Raw genomic sequence first — 23222 nt, 5'->3', positions numbered from 1 at the left:
TATGGTCTGGATATATTGATTTTATAGTTCAAAATAACAGGCGCATTTTTTGTGACTAAATCAGAAAAAATGGAAAGATGCTGAAGACATAAACTCTCACACCTTAAATTTTATAGGCAAAAACATTTTAGGCAGAAAGAAAGAAAACATCACCACGGCATAAATATATATACATTTGCTTATACACACTTCCACAATCTGCATTTTCCCCACATATGCTTTACTACAGAAATGGACACTCCTCTCAGAGAAGCAGCGTTTAAACAAAACATTTTACTCCCCTGACATACTCACATCAACCCCCAAGTAAAAGAACCAGAAATCAACTTCAGACTGAAGAACAGCAAGGTTAAGACATAGAGTCCAGTGGTCTTCTCAGAAATGCCTTTACAGTTTTATGGAGTCTCCAAAAGGGGAGCACATTCAAAGTATACACAAGATTCTGCTGCTGATACTAGTTCATTTACAACAGTAAATCATGGTTGGGCAACCTAGAAACCCAACTGAAAAGGCACGGGAGGCTAAACAGTACAAAGCAACTGAAAGGCTTGGCAAGTCTGGGGTTTGCAGCTATTCACTCTTCAACGTAGAATCATAGGATAATTCAGGTCAGAAGAGACTCAAGAGGTCTCAATTTCTTGCTCCAAGCCGGGTCAGACCAGGCTGCTCAGGGTTTTGTAAGGTCAGATCCCAAAAACCGTCAAAGACAGAGACCACACAGCCTCTCTGCACAGCCTTTTCCACCATATAGCTGGTTTAATGGTAACAAGGTTTTGGTTGTGGGTTCCTGCCCCCGACTTTTACCCAACTGCAGACTCTCTTGTTTCAAGTTCTGTTCATACATACCTTGCTTTAGCTGTACGTGCTGGAGAGCAAACCTTCATTTCTGGTATAGCTGAAAGCTCAGTTTTTGTGAAGGCACGTGCAGAAGCTTCCACATTTGAAGTGCAATTTTCTAGTTTAGTACCCTATCGGCAAAAATAGAGAAAGCCTTTAACTTTCACATTCAAAAGTATTTTAGTTATCAAATATGTCATTTCCCTTGCCCAATCCAAGACTCTTTATTTGAAGTATCATTTTTCAGCAACAGCAGAGTCTGGATCATTGAGACAGAACTGATAAGTTAGGAGGAATACTCTAACAAGTTTCTGTGTCTTATGCATACTTTATTTCATAGAATCATAGAACAGTTTGGGTTGGAAGGGACCTCCCAAGGTCATCTAGTCCAACCCCCTGCAATGAGCAGGGACATCTTCAACTAGATCAGGTTGCTCAGAGCACCATCCAGCCTGGCCTGGAATGTCTCCAGGGATGGGGCATCTACCACCTCTCTGGGCAGCCTGGACCAGTGTTTCACCACCATCACTGTAAAAAAAAAAAAAAAAAAAAAAAAAACAACCAACCAAAAAACCCCAAAAGTTAAAAGCCAGTTCAAAACAAACTAGTAGTGCAGGTGGAATCTCAAGGCTGCTAGAAATGAAGATTTTACTAAAAGCCAAAACAAAACCCCATTCCTCTGCAGATATTCTTCCCATATGCCTCAAGAACAGCAGGTGGCTAACAACTGCTCAAAAAAAGGAAAGTCTAAGTCATTATTGTAGTTTGAAGTCTCACAGCAGCAAAAAGCTTCGGAATAATTTTATATTAGCCACAATATATCCTTCTCAAAGAAAGGTCTCTCCAGAGAAACTGAATGTGATAATGTATTATATGGCAATTGTTAACATTCAGAAATTAGGCCAAAATAGTTACCATCATTCAGTGTACTATAACACAAGGAGAACAGATCACACTAAGGGAATACTTCACCAAATAGCCGATTTCAAATTCTCTGTTTCACAAATCTAGCCAGATATTGTTTGAAGCCTCTTGGGTCACATCATCTTGAACAAAGTTGAAGAACCAGAAGAACCTCCCTACACTTATTGTTGTACAACACCACCTGAGTTTTTGAAACTCTACTGATGTTTTAGACAACCAGTTGATTCCCTTACACAGGGAAGGACAAAAAAGAAAAAAAAGAGTCATCTTCAATAGACCTGCTATGACAAACTTGTCTTCTAGACATTCATTTCTTCTACTGAAAGAGCTGCTAAATAGTTTATCAGAAATAGCAGCAGCCAAAAAAAAAACCCAAAAAACTTAATTTTAAAGCATATTTTCCATTTGCAAATAATCCATGAACCACAGTAGAACCCAATACATAAAGACAAGAAAGGATTTGTACATGTATCTTGTTTTAAGAGCTTTCAGTTTTCCACGCAGGGAAAAATGATGGTGTTGTGCCTCAGTGTTATAATTCAAGTTCTAATTTACCAATAAGGCAAGTTTACAGCCCAAGAATAAAGCACATTACGGAAAACTATCAGAAGTTCCCCCGGTCTTTATAAGGGCATCTTGAAGTACTGCACCCTTTACCGTGGCACATACTGTATTTTCCTGTTCCAAATGAAAGCAGTGTGTTAACACTGTCCAAATGGCTACAATGGAGTGCTGTTGTTACAAAGCAACCTCAAAAGCATAGAAATTTGTTTAGCTTTAAAACTGGAATTACTTTGCTCACAGAGCTTCAAAAGATTTTTCCTTCTCTCATTCCTGGGATACCCAAAGATGAAGATTTGTACTGCTGATAATAATAATACTAATAAAATCAGGACTCTCAGTTAGCAGAATGTTTTGTGTTAAGTATTAAGAAATTCAGCTCAGTTTGTTGCAAAACGATACATTTAGAAGTCACATAGTTACATAACTAAACTACATAAGGCATGTAAATTTAAAAATGGTCTGCACTTAACACTTGGATAATCTTCACACTTGTATATCTTCAAACAACAGCAGGAATTCTTTATGCAGTCCTCAGCATTCTACCTCCAAAGGAGCAATGGCAACTAAGGTGCTGTCTCAGCCTTCCGCCAGGTTCTTGCTAGGTCTCAGTTTCACCCAAAACGGACCAATAATTAGACCGAAATACCAACCCAAGACTCCTGCGCACAATGGCCATACTCATTCTTTGCTCTAAGATCTCAGAACAGTACCTGGGAGCAGCCTAACAAATGTTTCTCAGGAAAAGAAAAAACTAAGCTTAAATGGCCAGTGCTGAGAGGTTGGGGCTGCAAAGCACGTGTAGAATCCTCCCATCTCTGGGATCAGTTTTGGAAACGCGATCTTCTGAGCTCCTGACTACGGTTTCCACTGGTGGGGACTGTAAACGCATGCAGAGCATAATGAAAGTCACAGTGAACTGTTTTTTCAGGAAAAAATAGAAGTGGTAAAATGCACTGATTTTCCTAACTTCACCTTGTTCTTTTAGTTCTTTCCTGAGCTCTTCCAATTTTTTCATTTCTTTTGAAGTGGTGCTATAAGTAAGTACCACTCAGTCAATTCTAATGACAGTCAGTCTTCCCACTTCATTCTATCAAAAGTCACATTAACCAGAGCCCTAGTAACCCTAACCCTCTGCCTCAGGAAACCCAGCAGGATCCAAGTATTTTTGAAAGCTGTAGTAACACAGTCTAAGGAAGGGGTTTCAAACTCATTTGCACCAGGGGCCACATCAGCTTCGCAGTTGCTTTCAAAGGGCCGAATGTAATTTTAGGACTGTATAAATGCAGGAGCAGTTATGTTTATACAGTCTTAAAATTACATTTGGCCCGTTGAAAGGCAACCACAAGGCTGATGTGTCCCCCAGGGAAAATGAGTTCAATACCCCTCGTCTAAACTTTTGTTCACTAGGACATCATAATTATAGATGAGTTGTCTTCTCTACTAAAAGTGGATCTGTTTAAAAAGCTGCAACAATTTAAGTAAAAGTTCTGTGTTGATCCCGCTTCCAAAGAGATGCATAGTTCTTTACCTAGCTGATAAACAAAATATTTCCCTTTCAACTCTTTTTCAAAATGATTGTGACATATCTCACGCAATTTCGACATATTCTTTCCCATATGCACAGAGATGCTGGAAAGATCTAATTGTTAACAGCTTTGAAAAGAATCAAGAGGAACAAATCTGACAGTATTTCAAAAACATTAATATCAAGTTGTGCTGCTCAGATTTACACAACTCTTGACAACTAGTCATGATTTAAAAAGAGAATTCTTCAAAACTCTGGATTTCTGATAAAGAACTGATCTCTCAATTTCAGCTAGTTTTAAACAGACAAACGGCATACACATTTTCTCCTCTTAAGGAAAATGATATTCAAAGAATTAGTTAAAAGTTGAATAAAAACTCCTCCCAAACCAAACATTATACAGGTCTCATACTTCATGCTAAAATTAGAAGCTATTAAACACATACTTTTGTAACAAGTCCCCTTTCAACACAATTAGCTACTTGGAAGAACAAGGACTTCACAAAACAAAAGGTGAGGTACCCCAGCAAGAAAGGTAAATAAGATTCCTACTACACAAACAGGTTTGATACTCTAAAGAAAGATCCCAAATCTTCAGCTGGGCTTCTTAGAAAAATCAAGTCAAAGTCTCTGGAGAGGACAGCAAAGCATATATAGCAATCATACAATAGTGAATGCACAAAGTCCTCATATTCACCTCATTTAACTAATCATTAGAATTAATTCTTCCTAACAGTACTAGATTCTCTGTCCTATGTAGATGCCTCTTTTGTGAATGGTGAGGTAGGGATGAAAAGCAAAGCAAGGAGTGAGAGCACAAAAAATCAGTTCTAACTCTCAAATCCCTCTTTCCAAGCCTCACCATAAAGTTAGAACTGAGGAACAATATGGGAGCAAAGAAGAGCTCAAATCACAGAATCACAGAATGTTAGGGATTGGAAGGGACCTGGAAAGATCATCCAGTCCAATCCCCCTGCCGGAGCAGGAACACCCAGATGAGGTTACACAGGGATGTGTCCAGGCGGGTTTTGAATGTCGCCAGCGAAGGAGACTCCACAACCCCCCTGGGCAGCCTGTTCCAGTGCTCTGTCACCCTCACTGAAAAGAGGCTTCTTCTCATATTAAAGTGGAACCTCCTGTGTTCCAGTTTGTATCCATTACCCTTTGTCTTATCATGGGTTGTCACTGAGAAGAGCCTGGCTCCATCCTTATGACACTCACGCTTTACATATTTATAAACATGAATGAGGTCACCCCTCAGTCTCCTCTTCTCCAAACTAAAGAGACCCAGCTCCCTCAAAATCCAAAATCGCTCTCATGTACAAATCTCAAATACCACCCCCCCACATTGTTACTCTGATAAAATACTCAAACAGATTCTATAAAAGACAAATCCATATCTCCAATATGGATGTTTGAAAATTCCAATATGGCCTTAAGTTCCCTGTTATAGCAAAGGTCAGTTGGTTTGCTATTTATTTACAAAAATAAAACCAATCCAGGTAGTGTCTGATACAAACAAATCTGCATCCACAGCAACAATTCCCACAGAAGGCAAGTTTGTCTCTACTTTCTCCAAACAAAATAAAATCTTATATCTTAAATGGCAAAAGATAATGCATTATCACATAAGCAAGGCAAAAAAGCTATTTTTGTAACATAAGAAAAACAGTACAGTTGAGTTCAATAAAATATCAGCAGGGTTTTTTTCAGGATGTGCCAGTGCCTATGAGAAAGAGTACTGTATAGTAAAATAGTTATCAAAAATTTACACTCAGGACAGTGTTTATATACTTACTGTTCCAGAAAGATGAACTCTTAATTTGTGTTTCCGACTAGGTTTTTCAACTGGGTGACACTCAACGTCCCAGAACTGAGAGTAATCTCCTTTATCTCTAGGTAAAAACATTACAGCAATCTACCAAAACAAGTGAAAAATTTTGCAGCAGCTTATTGAGATAATCTATACATCTTCACAATTTTATCTACACAAAGTTACAGTTAAGCACAAGATGTACACCCTGCAGAACATACATTCCACACACAAGTCATCTTGCAGAAAACAATACAGCTCGTCCTCCTTTGCCCATAAGAGAGACAGTTCTAACGAAACAGGTTGTGCAAAAAATCTCAAAATTTGAGTCCAACTAATCTGCTTTAAGTAAAGCCAGGAAGTGCTTGCACAATTATTTCTATTAGTAAAATAGAGGAGAAGGGGACCAGGAGGGGAAATACGTGCAGCTGAAGGCCAGCAATAGCTTCCTTCATCTGTCAGCTCAGCCGTGAACAACTGCACTCCTCCAGCTCCAAGTCTGTCAGCACACTGTGCTACAATTACCAGAAGGCCTGAAATTTAAGCCAACTTGCAGGCTACGCATTTGATCATCCTTAAAGGCCACCTACATAACAAAGGTTTGTCTCTGTATAGTGCTGTACCACATTAATGCAGGAGTAAACTTGTATTGTTTTCTGAGTTGAACTTAAGGGAAGAAAGAGAAGGGGAGCAACAGGTTAGGATAGATCACTACAGCTGTATCTAATCAGCCAAATATTATCATACCCACTGCAAAAAACAGCAAATCATGATAGCACTGTACCTTATCAGCTCCAGCCAACAGCCTGACATGCCAATAATGTAAATATTATTCAAACAGGCCTGAACTAGGATTGTTAAGGCAAAGACAATTGTCTAAACTCAAATATTGATTTTTCAATATTATGAAATAACTATGAAACTGTACAGGAGTAAGATTTTTATTCCTTGTCAATAGATTACAAATTGTATCACCACAGAAATGACGTAGCTAAGGCATGTCATAATAATCCATACTGATTATAAGACAGGTGTTCATGAAAATGAACAGATAGAACTGAAGTAGCATTGAGGGAGAAGGTGAGGGACAAAAGCCCCATAGAAACCCACTCAGTATGTCCCTGGATGTGCTTTATAACTGCGGTTATGAAACCCTCTACTGGCCAGGAGATAAAATTGTAACTCAAATGAAATTAACTTTAGAAACAGACAACTGTTCTTGAACAAGTATAACAAGACTCCTTCTAAGGAAGGGAAACCAGTTCTCGCACCAGTTGCGTAAGAACACAGTATTATTTTTGATTATCTTACAGATTTTTGCAAAACATTTTGAAACAACTTTAAAATAATTTTCTGTTCTAGAATAATTTATCTTAAAAAAAACCAACACAAACAAGAACCAAACCCACAAACCAAAAAACACCACCATGTCAAACTACTGATAGTATAAATTCTTATCATCAACTCAGCAGACACTATAACAGCTGTGGTTAAATAGATACTGCCTACCTGATATACCCCAGAAGCCAGTTTTGGGAGGCCAACATTTTATCATTATCAGATAAAGTATGAGCAGCTTCAAAAATTTGGCTGTTATTTCACAAAATTTCTCATGTAAGATCCCATTTCACAACTGAGATACATTAATATGCTCGAAATACTTATAAGTGTCAGTTTACCTTATCCTTCTCATGAGCTTCAAGAGTACCAGAAACACGGGAACATCTGAAAGCGGAGTATGTAACCCTATGAACACAACTAGTTCCATCCACACCCTGTAAATAAAGTTATGAGTCAGATTCAGAAGGGAAGGGCAAAAAAACACCACACAGCACACCTCCCCCACAGATCACCCTTTCAAAGAACTGAAGAAAATATACCTAGCAAGATGCTTTCAAGTGAATAATATTGAATCCCTAAAAGCAAATTAATAAGAACGAAAGCTACTACAACATCTAGGCAGTCACCATGACTACTGACTTGTAGTTTGAGGCAGTGCAGTGGCTGGAACATGGCATCCTCAGTCTTTTAGGCTACAGTTAATAACACACAACCATTTTTCATCATTTAATGACAGCAGACCATAATAATTCTAGCATAAAATCAAAGTGACCAACACAGCATTTCAGGCTATCAAAGAAACAGGGAAGCATTTACAAATATCAATGGTGGAGGTACAGTAACTGCACAGGTGACAGCAGTGTAACTCAAATATCCTTGACCTAACTTAAATTACCTACAGAGATACCACGTACAGTGTAGTTCCAGCAGCACAAGTCTCAAGGCAAATCTAGCATTCTGGAGCCAAAAGGGACGGACATTTTTCACGTATGCTTAACTAATGAATGCAATCTGGATAACTATACTGGATGAGCACAAGCAAACTCTATATGCCAGTAAGCAAACCAAAAATGGTCTCACAGAGCACTGGTTCACAGTCAGGGAGCATATTAGTGATGAAAAAAGGAGTAAAACAAGTTTCTGATGTGCACAGAGGCAAAAAGAATCTTTGTAGCCAAATTCATGCTCAAATATGTATCCTTTCTTGAGAGGATGGAGGGAGAAAGAAAGCAGCAGGCAGAGAGGAGATTAAAAAAAACAATCAAACAAACACAAAAAACAACAAGAGATTTGCATAAAACTAACAATGCAAGCATTCACTCACTTTAACGTAAGCTGGTGTAAAAGATGACAAATGCCACTTCACATTTTCATCCCCTTTATTCTCCATTTCCAGGTAACTCTCTAGAAGAGAAATACCAGACTAATACATTAAATGTTCAAATATCTTTAGTGGGAAGAGTTTAAACAGAAATTATGTTTCCAGATGCACAGAATTTTAATGGCACCAGTTCTCACGACGCCAACTCTGAGAGCAGACTCAAAGCTCACTGTCATAAAATTCTCAAAAGCTTATACAAAAGAAATTTGGAAGTCTTCTAGTGAAGAATCAGACTGAAGATGCCTACAGGAAACAAAGTGAGACCTAAATCTCACCTTCAATAACCCTAAAGCAATAACAGATAATCCTCTAGAAGAACCCGGAGCACATCAAAGAATGTTACATGAATGTATTGCTGGTAGTAGGAAGTCAGCTTCTCACAAATCAAGAACATGACAAATAGAGAGATCTGAGTCACTTCTAACAGCTTCAGTTTACTGCATTCAGATTTTTGGCAGATACCTTCACCCACCAGTACATAGAAAAATACCAAAAAACCCCTACAAGATGCCTAACTCCCTCCCAAGATGTTGTTTGACTGTTCAGGGAAAAACACTGACAGTATTCTAGTTTGGGACCAATCAAATAAAGTTGCATCAAATAAAATCTGTTCTCATTCTAATATGGATTTGTTACTCAGCATACATACATAAAGATATATATATATATGTATGTATAAAATCTCAATGAAAAGCTTATGCTTGACTTGCAGACAGGAGAACAACTCAATGGACTCTTGTAAGATCATCTCAGTCTAGAGCAGGACTTCAGGAAATGCATATATATTACATGGGACATTTATAAAATTAGGAATGAGTATTGTATTATACTTCTCTTTCACAAATGTAGCAAAAAAACCCAGATTTAATTGATATATTAAGCCTTGAAAGTTCTGCAGTCTGTTAAATAAACATGTAGCATCAGTAAATCATTGCCAAAAAAAATCTTCATTACCTAGAAAAGAAAATTAAGCACTACTAAAAAATCTAGTATTTTGAATAACAGTTTCATACAGTAATTTGGAGAATTTTAAGCATTACAGGAATTAAAACTACAGACTGAGGATTTGAGACTCCATTATCAAGTGTCCTCTTCAATCATTAAGTACAAGACAAGGACAGCCAGACTCATAGCTGACATTCCTATCATCTTAAGGAATAACGCTTATTTTTCTGCTACAGACAGATATATTGACCTCACATCTTAGGGACACATACACAGATGAGGAAAATGGGTCTACTGCAAAAGTGCAGTGACCCAAAACAGTTTCAACAAAATGCAGTAACCTCACAGCGCCCTCTTTGCGCAGGCACAGTACGGTTGCCTTCAAAGTTGCTTAAATGATTGGCAACTTACCTGTCTGCATGCAAACCTATCTGTGAGGAAAAGTGTGGCTATACTGCATAAGGAGAAGAAAAACAAAAGCAAACAAAACATACAGGAAGAAAAAAAAAAACCCAAACTTCTAAACAGAGTTCCATCACAAGGAGTAACACAACAAACTGAAGTCAGAAGAGGGGAACTGGTCAGCCACTAAAAGAACAAAAACAATGTCAAAGCATTCAAGTTCCTGAATGTGTAATACAGTAAACAAAAACTCTGAACACAATATAATACAAATATTACCTGAGCATTCGCCAGATATTGTTTCAGGAAAAAAAACTTCTCTGCTTTTTATTTCCATTTTTGTTAGAGGGAACACTGAGTCTGCTTCAGGTCTGCTCTGTGCAACTGCCTCTTGAATATCCACTTTAACACACTTTTGCACAATTAGGAGAAAAAAAAGATTTAAATAGTGAATACTGATATATTAACAAATATTTAGCTCTATTTCCTTGAGCTGTAAGATCTCATGTTCAACTTTACATTCCAACAGAGAAAGAGTCCGGTAAGTTAAACCACCAGGTATTGTCTAACTTCAGTTCACTAAGTTTAAATATTTTTAGGACAAGTTTAACTTAGGAGTACAGGAAAATTTACTGAAAATTTGCTATCTAGACATTTTACTTCAATAGAAATAATAATGTCCATTAAATTTAACTAATTTGTAACTCCTATGATATTCTCTGCCCAGAGAGAACGGGAACCAGGCTGCCTCACACACAACAAGCTCTGTGTTCACTTCTGCTACATAATTAGCACTTCTAAAAACTTCAGTTAATGCTTGTAAAATCTTAGCATGCTTTTTGCTTAGTTGGATAGGTATTAATAGCAAAGAAATGGCAAAACCGTTATTATCTACCAGAACTCTTAAAATTTTATTTGCTACATTCTCTACTTTTGTCCTAGTGTGTTTCTTCTCTGAAATCCTCTTCTGACATTGTAGAACGTAACATAGTTAGATATATGCACAGTCTCCATTTCCTTCTCAACTTGCTTTTTCAACAACTTTCCCATTTGTTTTGGGCTTTTTAAAGACAGTTTCCAATCCTGTATCACACCTCAACTTCCTCCATGGAGAAGGAAAGTAGATATGGTGTTTCACCCTCTCAGTGTTTTTTATTCTTCCCTCCATACATTGTTACAATTAACCCAGAATACACACTGACTGTAAAAATAAAACCCAGGTGTCTCTATTTCTTTGTGGGAGAGTACCAAGCAGTCTTTCTGCTTTTACACTGATGAAACTGTTGGCTTCATAAATTTTATTTATATGCCTTAATTTAACCAGGGAAAAAAATCTTAAAATGCATGAAGAGCAAGAACCTTTTCTAGACGTTCTTTATCAAAGACTTGTTGGCCAGATGGTTGTTTACCTTCATAACACAAAGGAACTATGGTAAGTTGTCCAATAACCTCCTTTAACCCCTTATTTTTAAATATTATATAGACTACTTTTATACATGCACATGTACATATATATATTTAGCATTTCTAGAAAATTATTCATAAGTCTGGTGGGTATACAGATGCCATTTTATGGGTAATTCAGTTTAAGTGGTCACAACATAATATTTCTTCAGAGATGAATGAACTAAGAGTCTCAATTTGCAAACCAGCATCTTAACCATGCTCTTGGCTTGCTGTGGGGTTTTTTCCTCCAAAGAAAACTCCAAAAATTAGAAAGAATAATGAAAATTGGCAGAATCTCTGTCTCATACCTAAAAAGGTTTTAGCAATATTTCTAGACCTTACCCTAAGTAAAACAAACAGTTGCAAACACAATTCCCAAGTAAGCCGTGTACCTTTGCTCCACTGTCACCAAGGATATAGATTAGGCCACTCCAAGGAATCATGGAAGGCTTTGTGGCAAGTGACGGATTAGGACTCACCAGAATTAGTATACTGCTCCTAATAAAAGAAAAAAAATATTAGCATGATCCTCAGAATAAGTATCTACAACAAATCTCACTAGCCCTCCGCCCCCCCAAAAATACACTTTTAAGATAGCAGGTAGGTGAAGATGTAGAGATAGTTAAATTTAAGGTTTGCAGATACCCAATATATTATCAAGCTTCAGTAGTAGAAACTTAACACTCACAAACTTTATAAACTTGTCATTGATGGTAGTAGAAGTAGTCATAGAGAAAATCTTATCTATTGTTAACATATACAACCAGTCAGGCCACATAAAGCAGACATGTAACTACATTTCAGAAAAATAAGCTTCAATGCTAGTCAACAAGGGAATCATACTGTGCAAATAAACTGCACAGATTGTATTTCAAGTATCTTTTAAATTAATTCTAGTTTCAGAAAGGCAGCTTGCTTTCCTTCTTCCCATGCAGAACTGGTTTTGGAAAAAGAAAAGCCTTTCAAAGTTACCAGTGCTTTCCATAGTTATTTAGAGTAGGGGAGACTGAAGAGTCTAAACTCACTTGAAGCAGTTATGGCACCACACAGTAATTTGACCAGTAGGAACATAAATTCTGATTTACAATGTTCCTTATTCTATACTAGAGACATTTAAAGAAAGGAAGGGAGAAGGTAAGCAATGAAGTATTTGAAAAATCATTATAAAAATTGCTGAAGTGAAGGCCGTTGGTTGTATGTTATCAAAAGCATTCAAGTTACACCTGAAGAATCAGCTTAACATGTCATTAGCACAGCACCTCACATTTGAAAAGTTTAGTGTAGGAATAAGATCAGTCCCCATGGAAAAGTCAGTTCCATAATCATTGTCACAATATGACCACCTCTACAAACTTCAACTAACAGATGTTAATGCCCTTAAAATATTAAATCAATTTAGTAATATTTCCTTAAAGATTTGTTTGGGGTTTTTCTGAGTCTCGGCAGTTTTCAGAATCTCTTCCATTCATGTTTCTCCATGTAAAGCTATGTATGTGAGAATATGATTTACTAAATACACACACTATCTGTTATCACAAACCATTCCACTGTTTTTGCTCCTACCAGTTTGTCTTCGACATTTACTGCAAACTTCTCATGCAAATCCAACTTGCACGGGGTCAGCAAGCCATGTATCTCCCAGAAGCATCATATTCAACCCAGAGACACTACCTCTCAGTACTTTCATTGCCATAGAAAGGAGCAGAGCCAAGGGAAGAAACACTTTCCAAAGTCAGCTCTTGCAGCCTTTGGAGATTATAACAATTTCTGCCTCAAAAGTGCAATTCCCTTCACAGTGCTTACCAATATTCTCAACACTGAGGCACAGCAACGTGTCAGAGGCTAATTTCAGTTCTCCTCCATGAGAAAAATCTGTAGGAATGCTACCAACTTCAGTAACGCCTCAGGACTTCATTATTCCACGGTCAGGTAAGTTAGAGGTTGCTTTAACTCATTCCGTGGAACTTAAGGGGTTTGGTCAAGGTGAAACGGGTTGGTCTGCTTGCTCTAGCATGGCAGAATCAGTCCTTGATCTTAGAACCTTCTTTCACCATCACTGATAAATTAGAACTCCTCCTTTCGTGGCTGAATCAGTTCAAGAATTCTGTTGGCCCCAGCCACTGCAATGCATAGTCTAAATGACTCTGACTCTTGTCCTGACAAGGTAACTGCTCTTGGCACTGCTGGGAGATGGTCATGAAAAGCAGAAAACCAGGCAAGGCCAGCTTGCTTTGCTTAAGTCAGCTGGTTCCATAGGTCTGGCTCCTACTTGCAGGCCTCTGTTCTTGATCCAGACTACTTACTTGGACTCAACATATGAGGTTTCAGCTCATCGTTTTCCAGAGAAGGGAACACATTTTAAAATTATGCAGTGCAAGAAAATTGCTTGCAGAAGGCCTTCAACTCCCTCATTTTCAGAAATTATTCCACAGGCAATCCTGATTCTAGGGTATGAAACACTCAAGATGTCCCTACTTACATAGCTACTGGAAAGATGTTCATTTTTATCTCTTTCAGAAACGGTTGTTCTCAGCACTGATTGAATCTGCAAGAAGTGTCAGATATTACTGAGCCCTTCCAGAGAATCCTCTTTATTTTGTTCTCACTAGTGATTGAAGTTCCCCAGCAAAACTTCCAAGAATTTACATCTACATTAATATGGAATTAAGTGTTAAAATGTATCACATCTTGCACGGTGATGCAGGACTGAAAAGAAAATATCTGTTTTGGGGAAACACCTACCAAGTTAAAGCAACTACTTAAATAAAACTTAAAAAGCAAAACCTATTTTTTGTGTAACATGAGACTTTTTTTTTGAAGATGAGAATAGCTTAATAACAGGGCCTTGAAAGCCTTTCTGAACTGCTCTTAAAAAAAAAAAAACAAAACAAAACAAATTCAGAAGCGGTCAGAACTTCCATGCATTTTATTCTGAAAGACTTTGCTGACATCCTTGAGAAGTCATACGCACATGCAGTGATGTTATGACTATGGTGCAGTAACACTGCTAGGGTAAGACAGAGGTGACCTGACACTTGTTTGTCATTAGTTTCATACCTACAGGCACCGAGAAGCCAAAGTTCAGTGGAAAGAAACAGTTTTGTCAGAATACAAAAAACCCCCCTGACAGTCAGATTCTGATGAATATCAGCACATTTTCAAACAAAAAACCAATAAGTCCCCAGAGGAGAAGCATTCTATAATAACTGGTATTTTTAGTTTTGTTTGCTTGTTTTATTGGGGGAGAAGGAGAAGTCCTTTTTCCTTCTAAACACACAAGTCATTTTTAAACAAAAAAACTATTGTGAAAGAAGATTTTTAAAACTTCAGCTTTGACGGCTATCCAGCACCTGGAAAAAAAAGCAAGAATAATAGTATCTCTAGGCGCAGAAAACTCCTGTCCTCCAGGTAACTTTATAGGTGGCAGAACTTTCCTCCTATAAAAAACTATGAAAGGATAAGTTAGTTAGCTGACAAAAAGCTAACTATTCTACTTAGTTTCAGGGTATAGTCTAAACAAACTAAAATTAATTCCTAAAAGCTAACTAAAACTAAAATTCCTAAATTAACTAAATTCCTAAACTGACTAAAACCAAATTTCTCCAAAATCTCACACTTCCACATGTAAATGAAACCTAAAAGAAACTTACTCTGGTTCAATAACTCCATGTTGTGGGGTTATAGTAAGGCAGTGAGCTGGCCATGAAAGCTCAAATACCAACGGCCTATTAGAATTGTTGAAAACTTGTACCTGTCCAGTATCTGCCGTTCCACCTGTAATAAAAAAAAAAAGCTATAAAAATCTAACATGTAAAACAATCCACAGAAGCACACAAGATTCAGAGATACACCAACTCAGATAAAGCGTCTTCTGCCCTATTTTTACATTCACAATCCTTTAAAATCTTCATAGGTATGCAGTCGATATTATACATATACACATATACAGCACACTACCTGACAATTTAACCCAAACCAAGCTTATTGTTTAGATAAAACACTAGTGCAGCAAGAGTATTGGCCAAGCCACATTTACAAACACAAAATAATTACAAACATGGTAAGCACTACAGTTATTTTAATACTAAAATGGTTATTTTATTAACTTTAAAAATACTTACTAATAGAAGGAGATGTCAAAGTCAAGTGCTCAGGTGTAACTGCCCAAGTCTGTTGAGTGACTGATTTATTCTCAACCAGATCATCGGTTTTCACAGGTAATGAAGGACCCTGAGGTCCTTTAACAGGAAGAACGTCCAAAGTTGCATTGATATGTCTGATAGAGTTTTCAAATCTGAAAATAAGGCTGCATTAAGCAAAAGTAGTACTAAAAATAACTCCAGTAATTATAATAGCCTATTCTTAGTATATCTCTCAATTTAATACTGAAATACAGTGTTGTTTACATGCATGTTCAATTTAATTCAATTCTCCATTATCCAGACAAAATTAATTCAGCAGCTCTATCATGACACAGCTTTTTCACATATTTAGAAGCAGAAGGTATCACTTAGAATGGAAGGTGTTCAAATAAACAATTATTTTCTGGTGATAATAAATTAAAATACTTTCTCTATACATATTGTATTCAGATTAAGAAGGCATGAAAGAGAGAAATAAGGCTGGGCAAACTGTGCTTGACACAAGCACAGAATACTGCAAGTCAGAAAGGACTTCTGGGGATCACACCTAGTCCAACGCCCCTGCTCAAAGCAGGATCAGTTACAAGTTGCTCAGGACATCGTCGAGTTGGGTTTTGAATTTCTCTAGAGATGGAGACTTTAACCTCTCTGAGCCACCTGTTCCAGTGTCTGACCACCTTCACCAGAAAAAAGGGGGTTCTCATATTTGAATTAAGTTTCTTGCATTTCAGTTTGTGTCTGTCATCTCTTGTCTTGTCACTGGACGTCAATGCGAAGACTCTGGCTTCCTCTTCTTTACTCTCCTATCAGGTATTTATACATATTGATAAGATTCATCCTCCCACTCAAGCCTTCTCTGCTCAAGACTGAACAAATCCAGCTCTCAGTCTCTTCTTGCAAGACAGATGCTCCAATCTTTTCCTCATCTTCATGGCCTAGCATTTCACACCTTTATTTGCTAAATACATGGCAGATAAGCTCATACATGAAAGCTAGGAATCCAATATTTTATGATTCACCATATTTTCTTAAGGTAAAAGCTTAACTCACAACAAGCTTGATTTAAAATACTAAAACGAAAGCAGAAATCAACAATTAAAGGAAAAAAACATAACTTTTGCTCCATACAATGTTGTGCAAACATTCAGCTCTTCTGTTATTTCTACTTCTATTTTTAATGCTTCTGAGAATCCTGACTCAGTTCAGGACAGCTGACAAATTACCCTTTAAGATACCAATGAAACCAGGAAGGCAACTGATTCACATCATTGCTTGACATGAAATTTCAGAAGTCAGATTAGTAGTTAAAATATTCGTATCTCTTCTACAAATTACAGTCTACTCAGAAAATGAACATCCTCATGATGTTTAGCTGGGGAATAAATTCAAATCTAGAAGAACTGTTAAAGCTATCAAGTCGGGTGGGAAAAAAAAAAAAAGAAGAAAAAGGGAAAGAGGAAAGGAGAAGGGAGGGAGGAGAGAGAAAAGAAGAAAAGACCACCACCAAATAAGAGAAATGTCCTCTTTGCTGCTGCAGGTATTTGTTTTGAATCTCTGGCTTCGCAATCCCACTATGCCTGACAAACACTTTCCTAGTCGATAATCTGTCAAGTGTTCAGCATCTAGAGTTCAATAGGTACAAGCAATTCCAAGACTACATCTACATATGCAGATGTTAAAGACACCAGGACTAGGTAGGACCCTTTCTTCACCTACGTAACATGATCTTGAGAAGAAAAAACAAGACAACTCAAGAAACAACCTATGTAAATATGTTCCTCACAGTGGTAACGTTAACCCATCTTTGTGTTTATGCTACACTATCTTAATAAGTAGGACTTGTACAGAATTGGGATGTTTCTTAACCTTTTCAGAGCTTCTAAATACTACAGCAACCTGTTTAAATAGAAGTGACAGGTCCATTTTAAAGACCAGGTCTCTGCCAATCCTCCAAATAAATCTTGCCAGTAACAGACCACTTCATCTGAGGGAGTGATGGGGTGGAGCAGCCATCATTTTTTTGATGAGTATAGTACAAACTACATTGAAAGGCTGACATATAGGCTGGACAAGGAAAAGGCCACTAAGTCTTCATAATATACGTCTATTTCCATCATCGATTCCCAACATTCATTACAAGGAATGAAGTGGTTTAGTTGTACTACTAAATGACAACAACAAATGTACTTTGGCAGTGTCTATGGGGAAGGGAAAAAAAACCAGAAAAAACCCGAAAACAACTAAACACACAACACCACCGCAAACACAGTTTCTTTAGATGAAGAATTGGAAGTTGCAGATAATGTGAATGATGTCAGCTGAGGGAACAGTTTAAAAATTACTTTAACACTTTAAACAGGCTATATAAAAAAGGTGAGAGGAGCCACCCAGATATTATTTGGGGCCATTCTCATTCTAGAGCCAGCTCTTTCACTGGTAAAGCAAGTCAGTTTTCATTACTGACTAAAGATTTTAATCTTTATGATTTTAAATGAAAGGAGGTACACTGCAGTCAGGCATTATTTGAGAGCTATCCTTATAGTTACATTACCTGTTTGGTTCCAAATGATGTCCAGGTGACTGCTGACATCCATCCTGACCAAAAGGCAAATATCCAACCACAGAAAGGATAACCTTTCGCATATTTGCATAGAAGAGATGGATATCATTTGTCCTCCGTGGAATCTCGCATACTAAAAATAAAAGTAATAGAGCGATTCTAATAAGAACAAACCTATAATACTCAGAAGTTACATAGATAATTGAGATAAAGACCTAGTTAACAGTCTGTTGGCTAAGATATCCTAGATCATTCAAAAAATTACATACTACAAGTTCAGTTATCAGGCATAAATCAACATTAACATGAGATGTAACAAATCTAAATATACACCAATTTTGACTGTTTAATTACAAGACATAAGACCCAATACATTCATAAGGCTTCACAGAAAGGGGTTCAATTTGAGAGAAGTTATTTTTGAATAACTAACACTTCATTATTTAATTAATTATACCTGTGAATGTCTGAAAGGTCACAGATGCCAGAGTATAATTCAAAAATAAAATATTTCATCAAAATGCTTAATAATCAAGCCAAAGTTTTGTCCCTTGCTTTGAGCTATTTCATGTTGAATAGATAGAATGAAGGAGTGAATACTTCTCACACAGGATACATTTGATCTGATCATTATTACCTTCGCTGAGTAACAGATTCTAGGGAGCATTACTAATATTCATATATAGTTTCTACAACTGAGATACAGATAAGACAGAGCAACATCTGTTGTAGAAGTGTTCTTAGAATTCACATGCATCTAGATACCTTTTAACAAAGCTAAGTCTTGCAAAAGGATGTCTAGCAGATTGTATTTTTGGAAGAAATAATTATCATATATAAAACAAAATCCAGTATGGAAATATGTTCTTCCTTTAGGACGATCATTATTTCTACTCTAAGTTTCTTCTATCCCACTTCCCAGCTGAATTCCACTCAGTTCAAGAAATCATCATTTCCAAATATCCCATTAAAATATTTGACTCTTAAAGCCCATCTTATTTTCACCAACTTGAAATATCAAAACGGCTACTACACGATATCATTAAGATATACTTTGAATGCCAAGACCACAGTGCACACAAGATAAATACAAGTAAATAAAACAATTGTGACCAAATAGGGAACAATAAGCTATATTTGACAACTTCAGGAAAGCATGCTCTCAAAAAGAGACAGAAAAACATGAAGATGCAAGAGGTAGGTCTTGTTTTCTACAGAAACAGAAAAAAATTAAGCTAGTATCAGCAAAACTCTAGTAATAAGGCAATAAGATATAATCAAGAATGCCTGGGCTTTAACACTGGCTTAAAAACTTCAGAGCACACTGAAGAACCCAAGTATCTTCACTAGAATTTCACCTCACTCAAGACGAACAATCAATGATCTTTACATTTCCAAGTAAAGACAACAAGTCATCTATAGGGAAAACAATGGACTATAACATTTATTCAGGTGTAGTAGCCTTAGAACAGTAAAATTTTTCCATATGTGAATAGAACTAGTTCAAGAAATAGGGTTTGAAAGTATATTTGTTCATTACACTTAAGGGATTGAAGAGTTTTGAGGGGGAGGACTGGTTTGTTTAGCATTTTTTTTTTTGTGGTTTTGTTTGTTGGGGTTTTTTTTAAGGGCACCTTTGCAATATAGTGAGTTGTTTATTTTTTATAAGTTCTTTGCTAACATAAGCAGTAGTGCAAAAAATATGAAGTTATTTGAGAAGGGAAATACATATTTTAATGTCAAAGTTTCTGCCTCTCGATTTTCAAATATATCTGTGCACAAGAAACTGAAATTCTCAGTAAAATGAAACTTCAAGTATGTTTCACAATTACTAACAGTAAGATGAATACACTCCTAATAAACGGCATTTTTAATGCCATAACATTCATAGACTGGGGTTTCATTCTGCTAGGAGAAAAGTACAATATATGGTTTAAATAGATAGGCATTGAATAAAAGAACACAAGCTCCGTCCAAATTGATACTTGTGCTTTTACACTTCTCAAAAAAGAAATAGTGGAAAAAAGAGTAGCATTCAAGCCTAAAACCACATTTTTCCACACAAACCCAAGTATTATATTTTTCTTTCAACATGTCGTAGGCTTACCTTCTGTCACAAGCTGCTCCCCTTGAAATTCTTCGTCAAATACAACATTTTTCAATAAGCTGTTTTCTGGGATTATGTGTTTCTCTACCTGAGGTTTATACATCATAGCTCTGTTAAAGAGATAATAAACAAGAATCATTAAATTACACAAGGTATTGGAAACAACAATTTGAAAAAATTGATATGAATCTAGCATAATTTTATATGTATCATTTCTGGAATACACCAAGCTCAAACCTGTGAGCATTTCTTTAAAACCGAAATATTTTCATAATCTTACAATGGTTAAAGAAATAAAGAAACACCTCCTCTATTGCTGTACAGTAAAAATAAATATTGAAATAATGGCTAGACATGAGGAAGAGATTCTTTACAGTGAGGGTGGTGAAACACTGTCCCAGGTTGCCCAGAGAGGTGGTAGATGCCCCATCCCTGGAGACATTCCAGGCCAGGCTGGACGGGGCTCTGAGCAACCTGATCCAGTTGAAGATGTCCCTGCTTGTGGCAAAGGGTTGGACTACATGACCTTGGAAGGTCCCTTCCAACCCAAACTGTTCTATAATTCTATGACTGGCTTACAGTACTCAGTCATTTCAAGAAATAAACATCTCTTTTAAATTATCAAGGAGACTTCAGAGGAGGTCCCATCAAGAAAAAAAACAACCAACGATACCACATTAAATAATCAATACTATACCTGCTGACTAAAAATCAGCAACAAATAATTTCACTCACATACCAATGTCGAGAAGCCAAATGAAAATAAGTTTCAACACTACCTACACAGGTGCATAAAGCTTCTTAATGGGTTTTCTGTTGATCTGTAGATCAAAACTTTTACCAAAGTTTTTCTGCCCTTTCAGAAGGATTCAATGACAGCGAGCATTGCCCCAGCAAAAGAGTTCATAAGAAGATCAGTAACAAGCATCTCCTGAAATATCTAAGATAGGCCAATTTGCTATCAAGAAGATCACACACGGAGTTCTTTCATGAGTTTTTTATTGGAAGTCCTGCAGTTTAATTCAGCTATGTTTAATACTTTATTTGGGTTAAAACAAAGACAATAACTTTCATAAAGTTTCAGGCAATGTCATTTAAGAGCAAGATGGAAATTCTGCCATTCTGAAATTTTTCACTGAATGATGATCATGAGTACCCTTAGTGTTCTGTCCTTAATATTCTGCATTACCACTATAGGCAGCACAAGTCAAAAGTGCCTCTTTTGACATTAAAAGTAGAATATGCCATTTTTGTGCATTTGAGTTATGCAAATTGAAATACTAACTAACAAAGCCTCTATTTAAGCTCCGTAAGATATATTCTACAAATTTAATTACGGTGTTACAAGCATATGTGGATATTATTTCTCTCACATACACATCTACTCAAACACTGTCTTCATCTACAGAATTCAGCAAACCAAGATGTGAATCTTGTTCAAAACTTAATACTCTTGAATTTCAGTACTACTTCTTTCATGAGCCTTTTCTTTAAAAACTCAACCTGCATACATATTAGGGGATACCAAGATGGAACGCAACTCTTCTGATACAAAAAAGAACATTTTTTTTTCCCCGCAAAATCCAACAGACTCAGACTCAACGTAAAAAGAAAATAAAACCCTTAACTAGGATTGAAGTTACAGTATGTAAAAAAACAAAACAAAAAACAAACCCAAGCAACAACAAACCACAAATAAACAAACCAAATCCCCACCAAACAACCTACCAGATGTAAGACTTAACTAGATTTCTCCATATAAATGTCTTTTGCTTCGTTCCTGCAATTTTTGGAAGCATGTTAGGAACCATACTCGTGGTAGCATACACCTCCAGTTTTAATTTTTTATTAAACATCTGTCTCTGTAACAATAGCAAAGTACATCTTACCTACGATACTGCTGTCTGGAAACTTCATCTCCACAAAAAAAACATACTGTTGATACCAATGTGTTTGTTTCGTGGAAGTTCTCTTTGTTTTCCTTCGGATTCCACATTATAGTAATCACCTGATAAAATTAATAGGTAACATACTCAGAAAAAATTCTTATTGTTAGTATTAACACTTGGAATATGAGTCAACAAATAACTGCAATACAAGTGAAACAGGATTTTACACAAGTGATATTTTAATAAAGTACTAGTCAGATACATTCCCATTGATCCCATTGATTTTAATTTAAATTAATAAAAACTTGGTCATAATCAGGTATTATACTTACTTCATGTGCTCCTTCTCTTAGTACAAACTTCTCTGGAGATACCGTCATTATGTGACGTTCCATAACTCTTTTTGTTTCTAGGTCTGCAAAGCACAGAGCTTTAACATAGGCAGCCCGAGAACCCGTATTTATTATGCGGAAAGAAGCTTTCCTGAATCTTGTCGGCGATAATGCATCCAGTGTTACCATGTAACAATCTGACAGTTTTTTTACATTTTCTAAAGTTATATAGCTTGTTCCTCCATATCCAGATAATGGTATCTGAGGGGAAAAAAGGAGAAAAAAACAAATCAGAAAGACAAATGCAAATACCTAAAATGTGAACTGAAAAGACTTTGCAAGGAATAGAAAAGCCTAAGTTTATTCAACCTAATTCAAGTTTCAGTGAAGATTAATTTAAGGCCTACCTAAAAAATAAGACCAGTTCAGATTTTTTGACAGGTTTAGAGTCAAAATCTTGGGCTACTTTTAACATAGTACATCAAAATATTTCTTCTTTCATAGGGGAAAAAGTGCATGCAAAACTGAAGACAATGTTCAAACTGTAAAACTTAGTGCCCATACAATTTTTAACAAGTATACAGATATGCACAGTGTGTATCTTGAACAGTTTCAACTTCTTCATAGAAACAGCTATTCAGTGCTAGATTTAAAGTAATTATGAAAAATGTGTGTTTAAAGTTATTAGAAGTTAGGTTTTGACTCTTACAGTAAACTTAATTCCTGGCTGTGATCGAATCCCCAGCTGTTTGATTTCCAGCTTTGCAAAGAAGTAAGTTACTCCAGTAGGTGTAAACATCAAGTATATGTTAGTATCTTCTTTGGGACGGATTTTGAGTTCCCAATTACTAGTTAGGCGTTCTTCTGATCCAAATATACTTTGCAACTGTGAAAACAAAGGCATCAGAAGTGAGTGACTACAATGGGAAAAGCAAATAGTAATAAGAGTTAATTCACTAGTAAACCAAAATTAACTTCTTCAAAATCTGGGTTAATTCAGTTGACAAAGGCACA

At 36.5% G+C, this 23222-nt stretch overlaps 1 protein-coding gene across 1 annotated transcript in view; it reads right to left on the bottom strand.

The window, feature by feature from the left end:
- The window catches only part of CEP192 (centrosomal protein 192), an 82875-nt gene that overhangs the window by 6166 nt on the left and 53487 nt on the right, over positions 1-23222 (bottom strand). Inside the window, exons 40-52 of the mRNA XM_071805501.1 lie at positions 22918-23094; positions 22209-22469; positions 21877-21995; positions 19988-20097; positions 17872-18013; positions 15300-15472; positions 14829-14952; positions 11571-11676; positions 10012-10144; positions 8329-8408; positions 7343-7438; positions 5649-5768; positions 847-968 (exon numbers count right to left, since the gene is read on the bottom strand). Of these exons, the coding sequence (XP_071661602.1) occupies positions 847-968; positions 5649-5768; positions 7343-7438; positions 8329-8408; positions 10012-10144; positions 11571-11676; positions 14829-14952; positions 15300-15472; positions 17872-18013; positions 19988-20097; positions 21877-21995; positions 22209-22469; positions 22918-23094 (1763 nt within the window). The remainder of the gene's footprint in view (positions 1-846; positions 969-5648; positions 5769-7342; positions 7439-8328; positions 8409-10011; positions 10145-11570; positions 11677-14828; positions 14953-15299; positions 15473-17871; positions 18014-19987; positions 20098-21876; positions 21996-22208; positions 22470-22917; positions 23095-23222) is intronic.

Source organism: Patagioenas fasciata, chromosome 2 (genome assembly GCF_037038585.1).
Source record: "Patagioenas fasciata isolate bPatFas1 chromosome 2, bPatFas1.hap1, whole genome shotgun sequence".
In the NCBI taxonomy this organism is placed as follows: Eukaryota; Metazoa; Chordata; class Aves; order Columbiformes; family Columbidae; genus Patagioenas; species Patagioenas fasciata.
The sequence above is the reverse complement of the archived record's forward strand: the minus strand, read 5'-3'. Positions and strand labels throughout refer to the sequence as shown.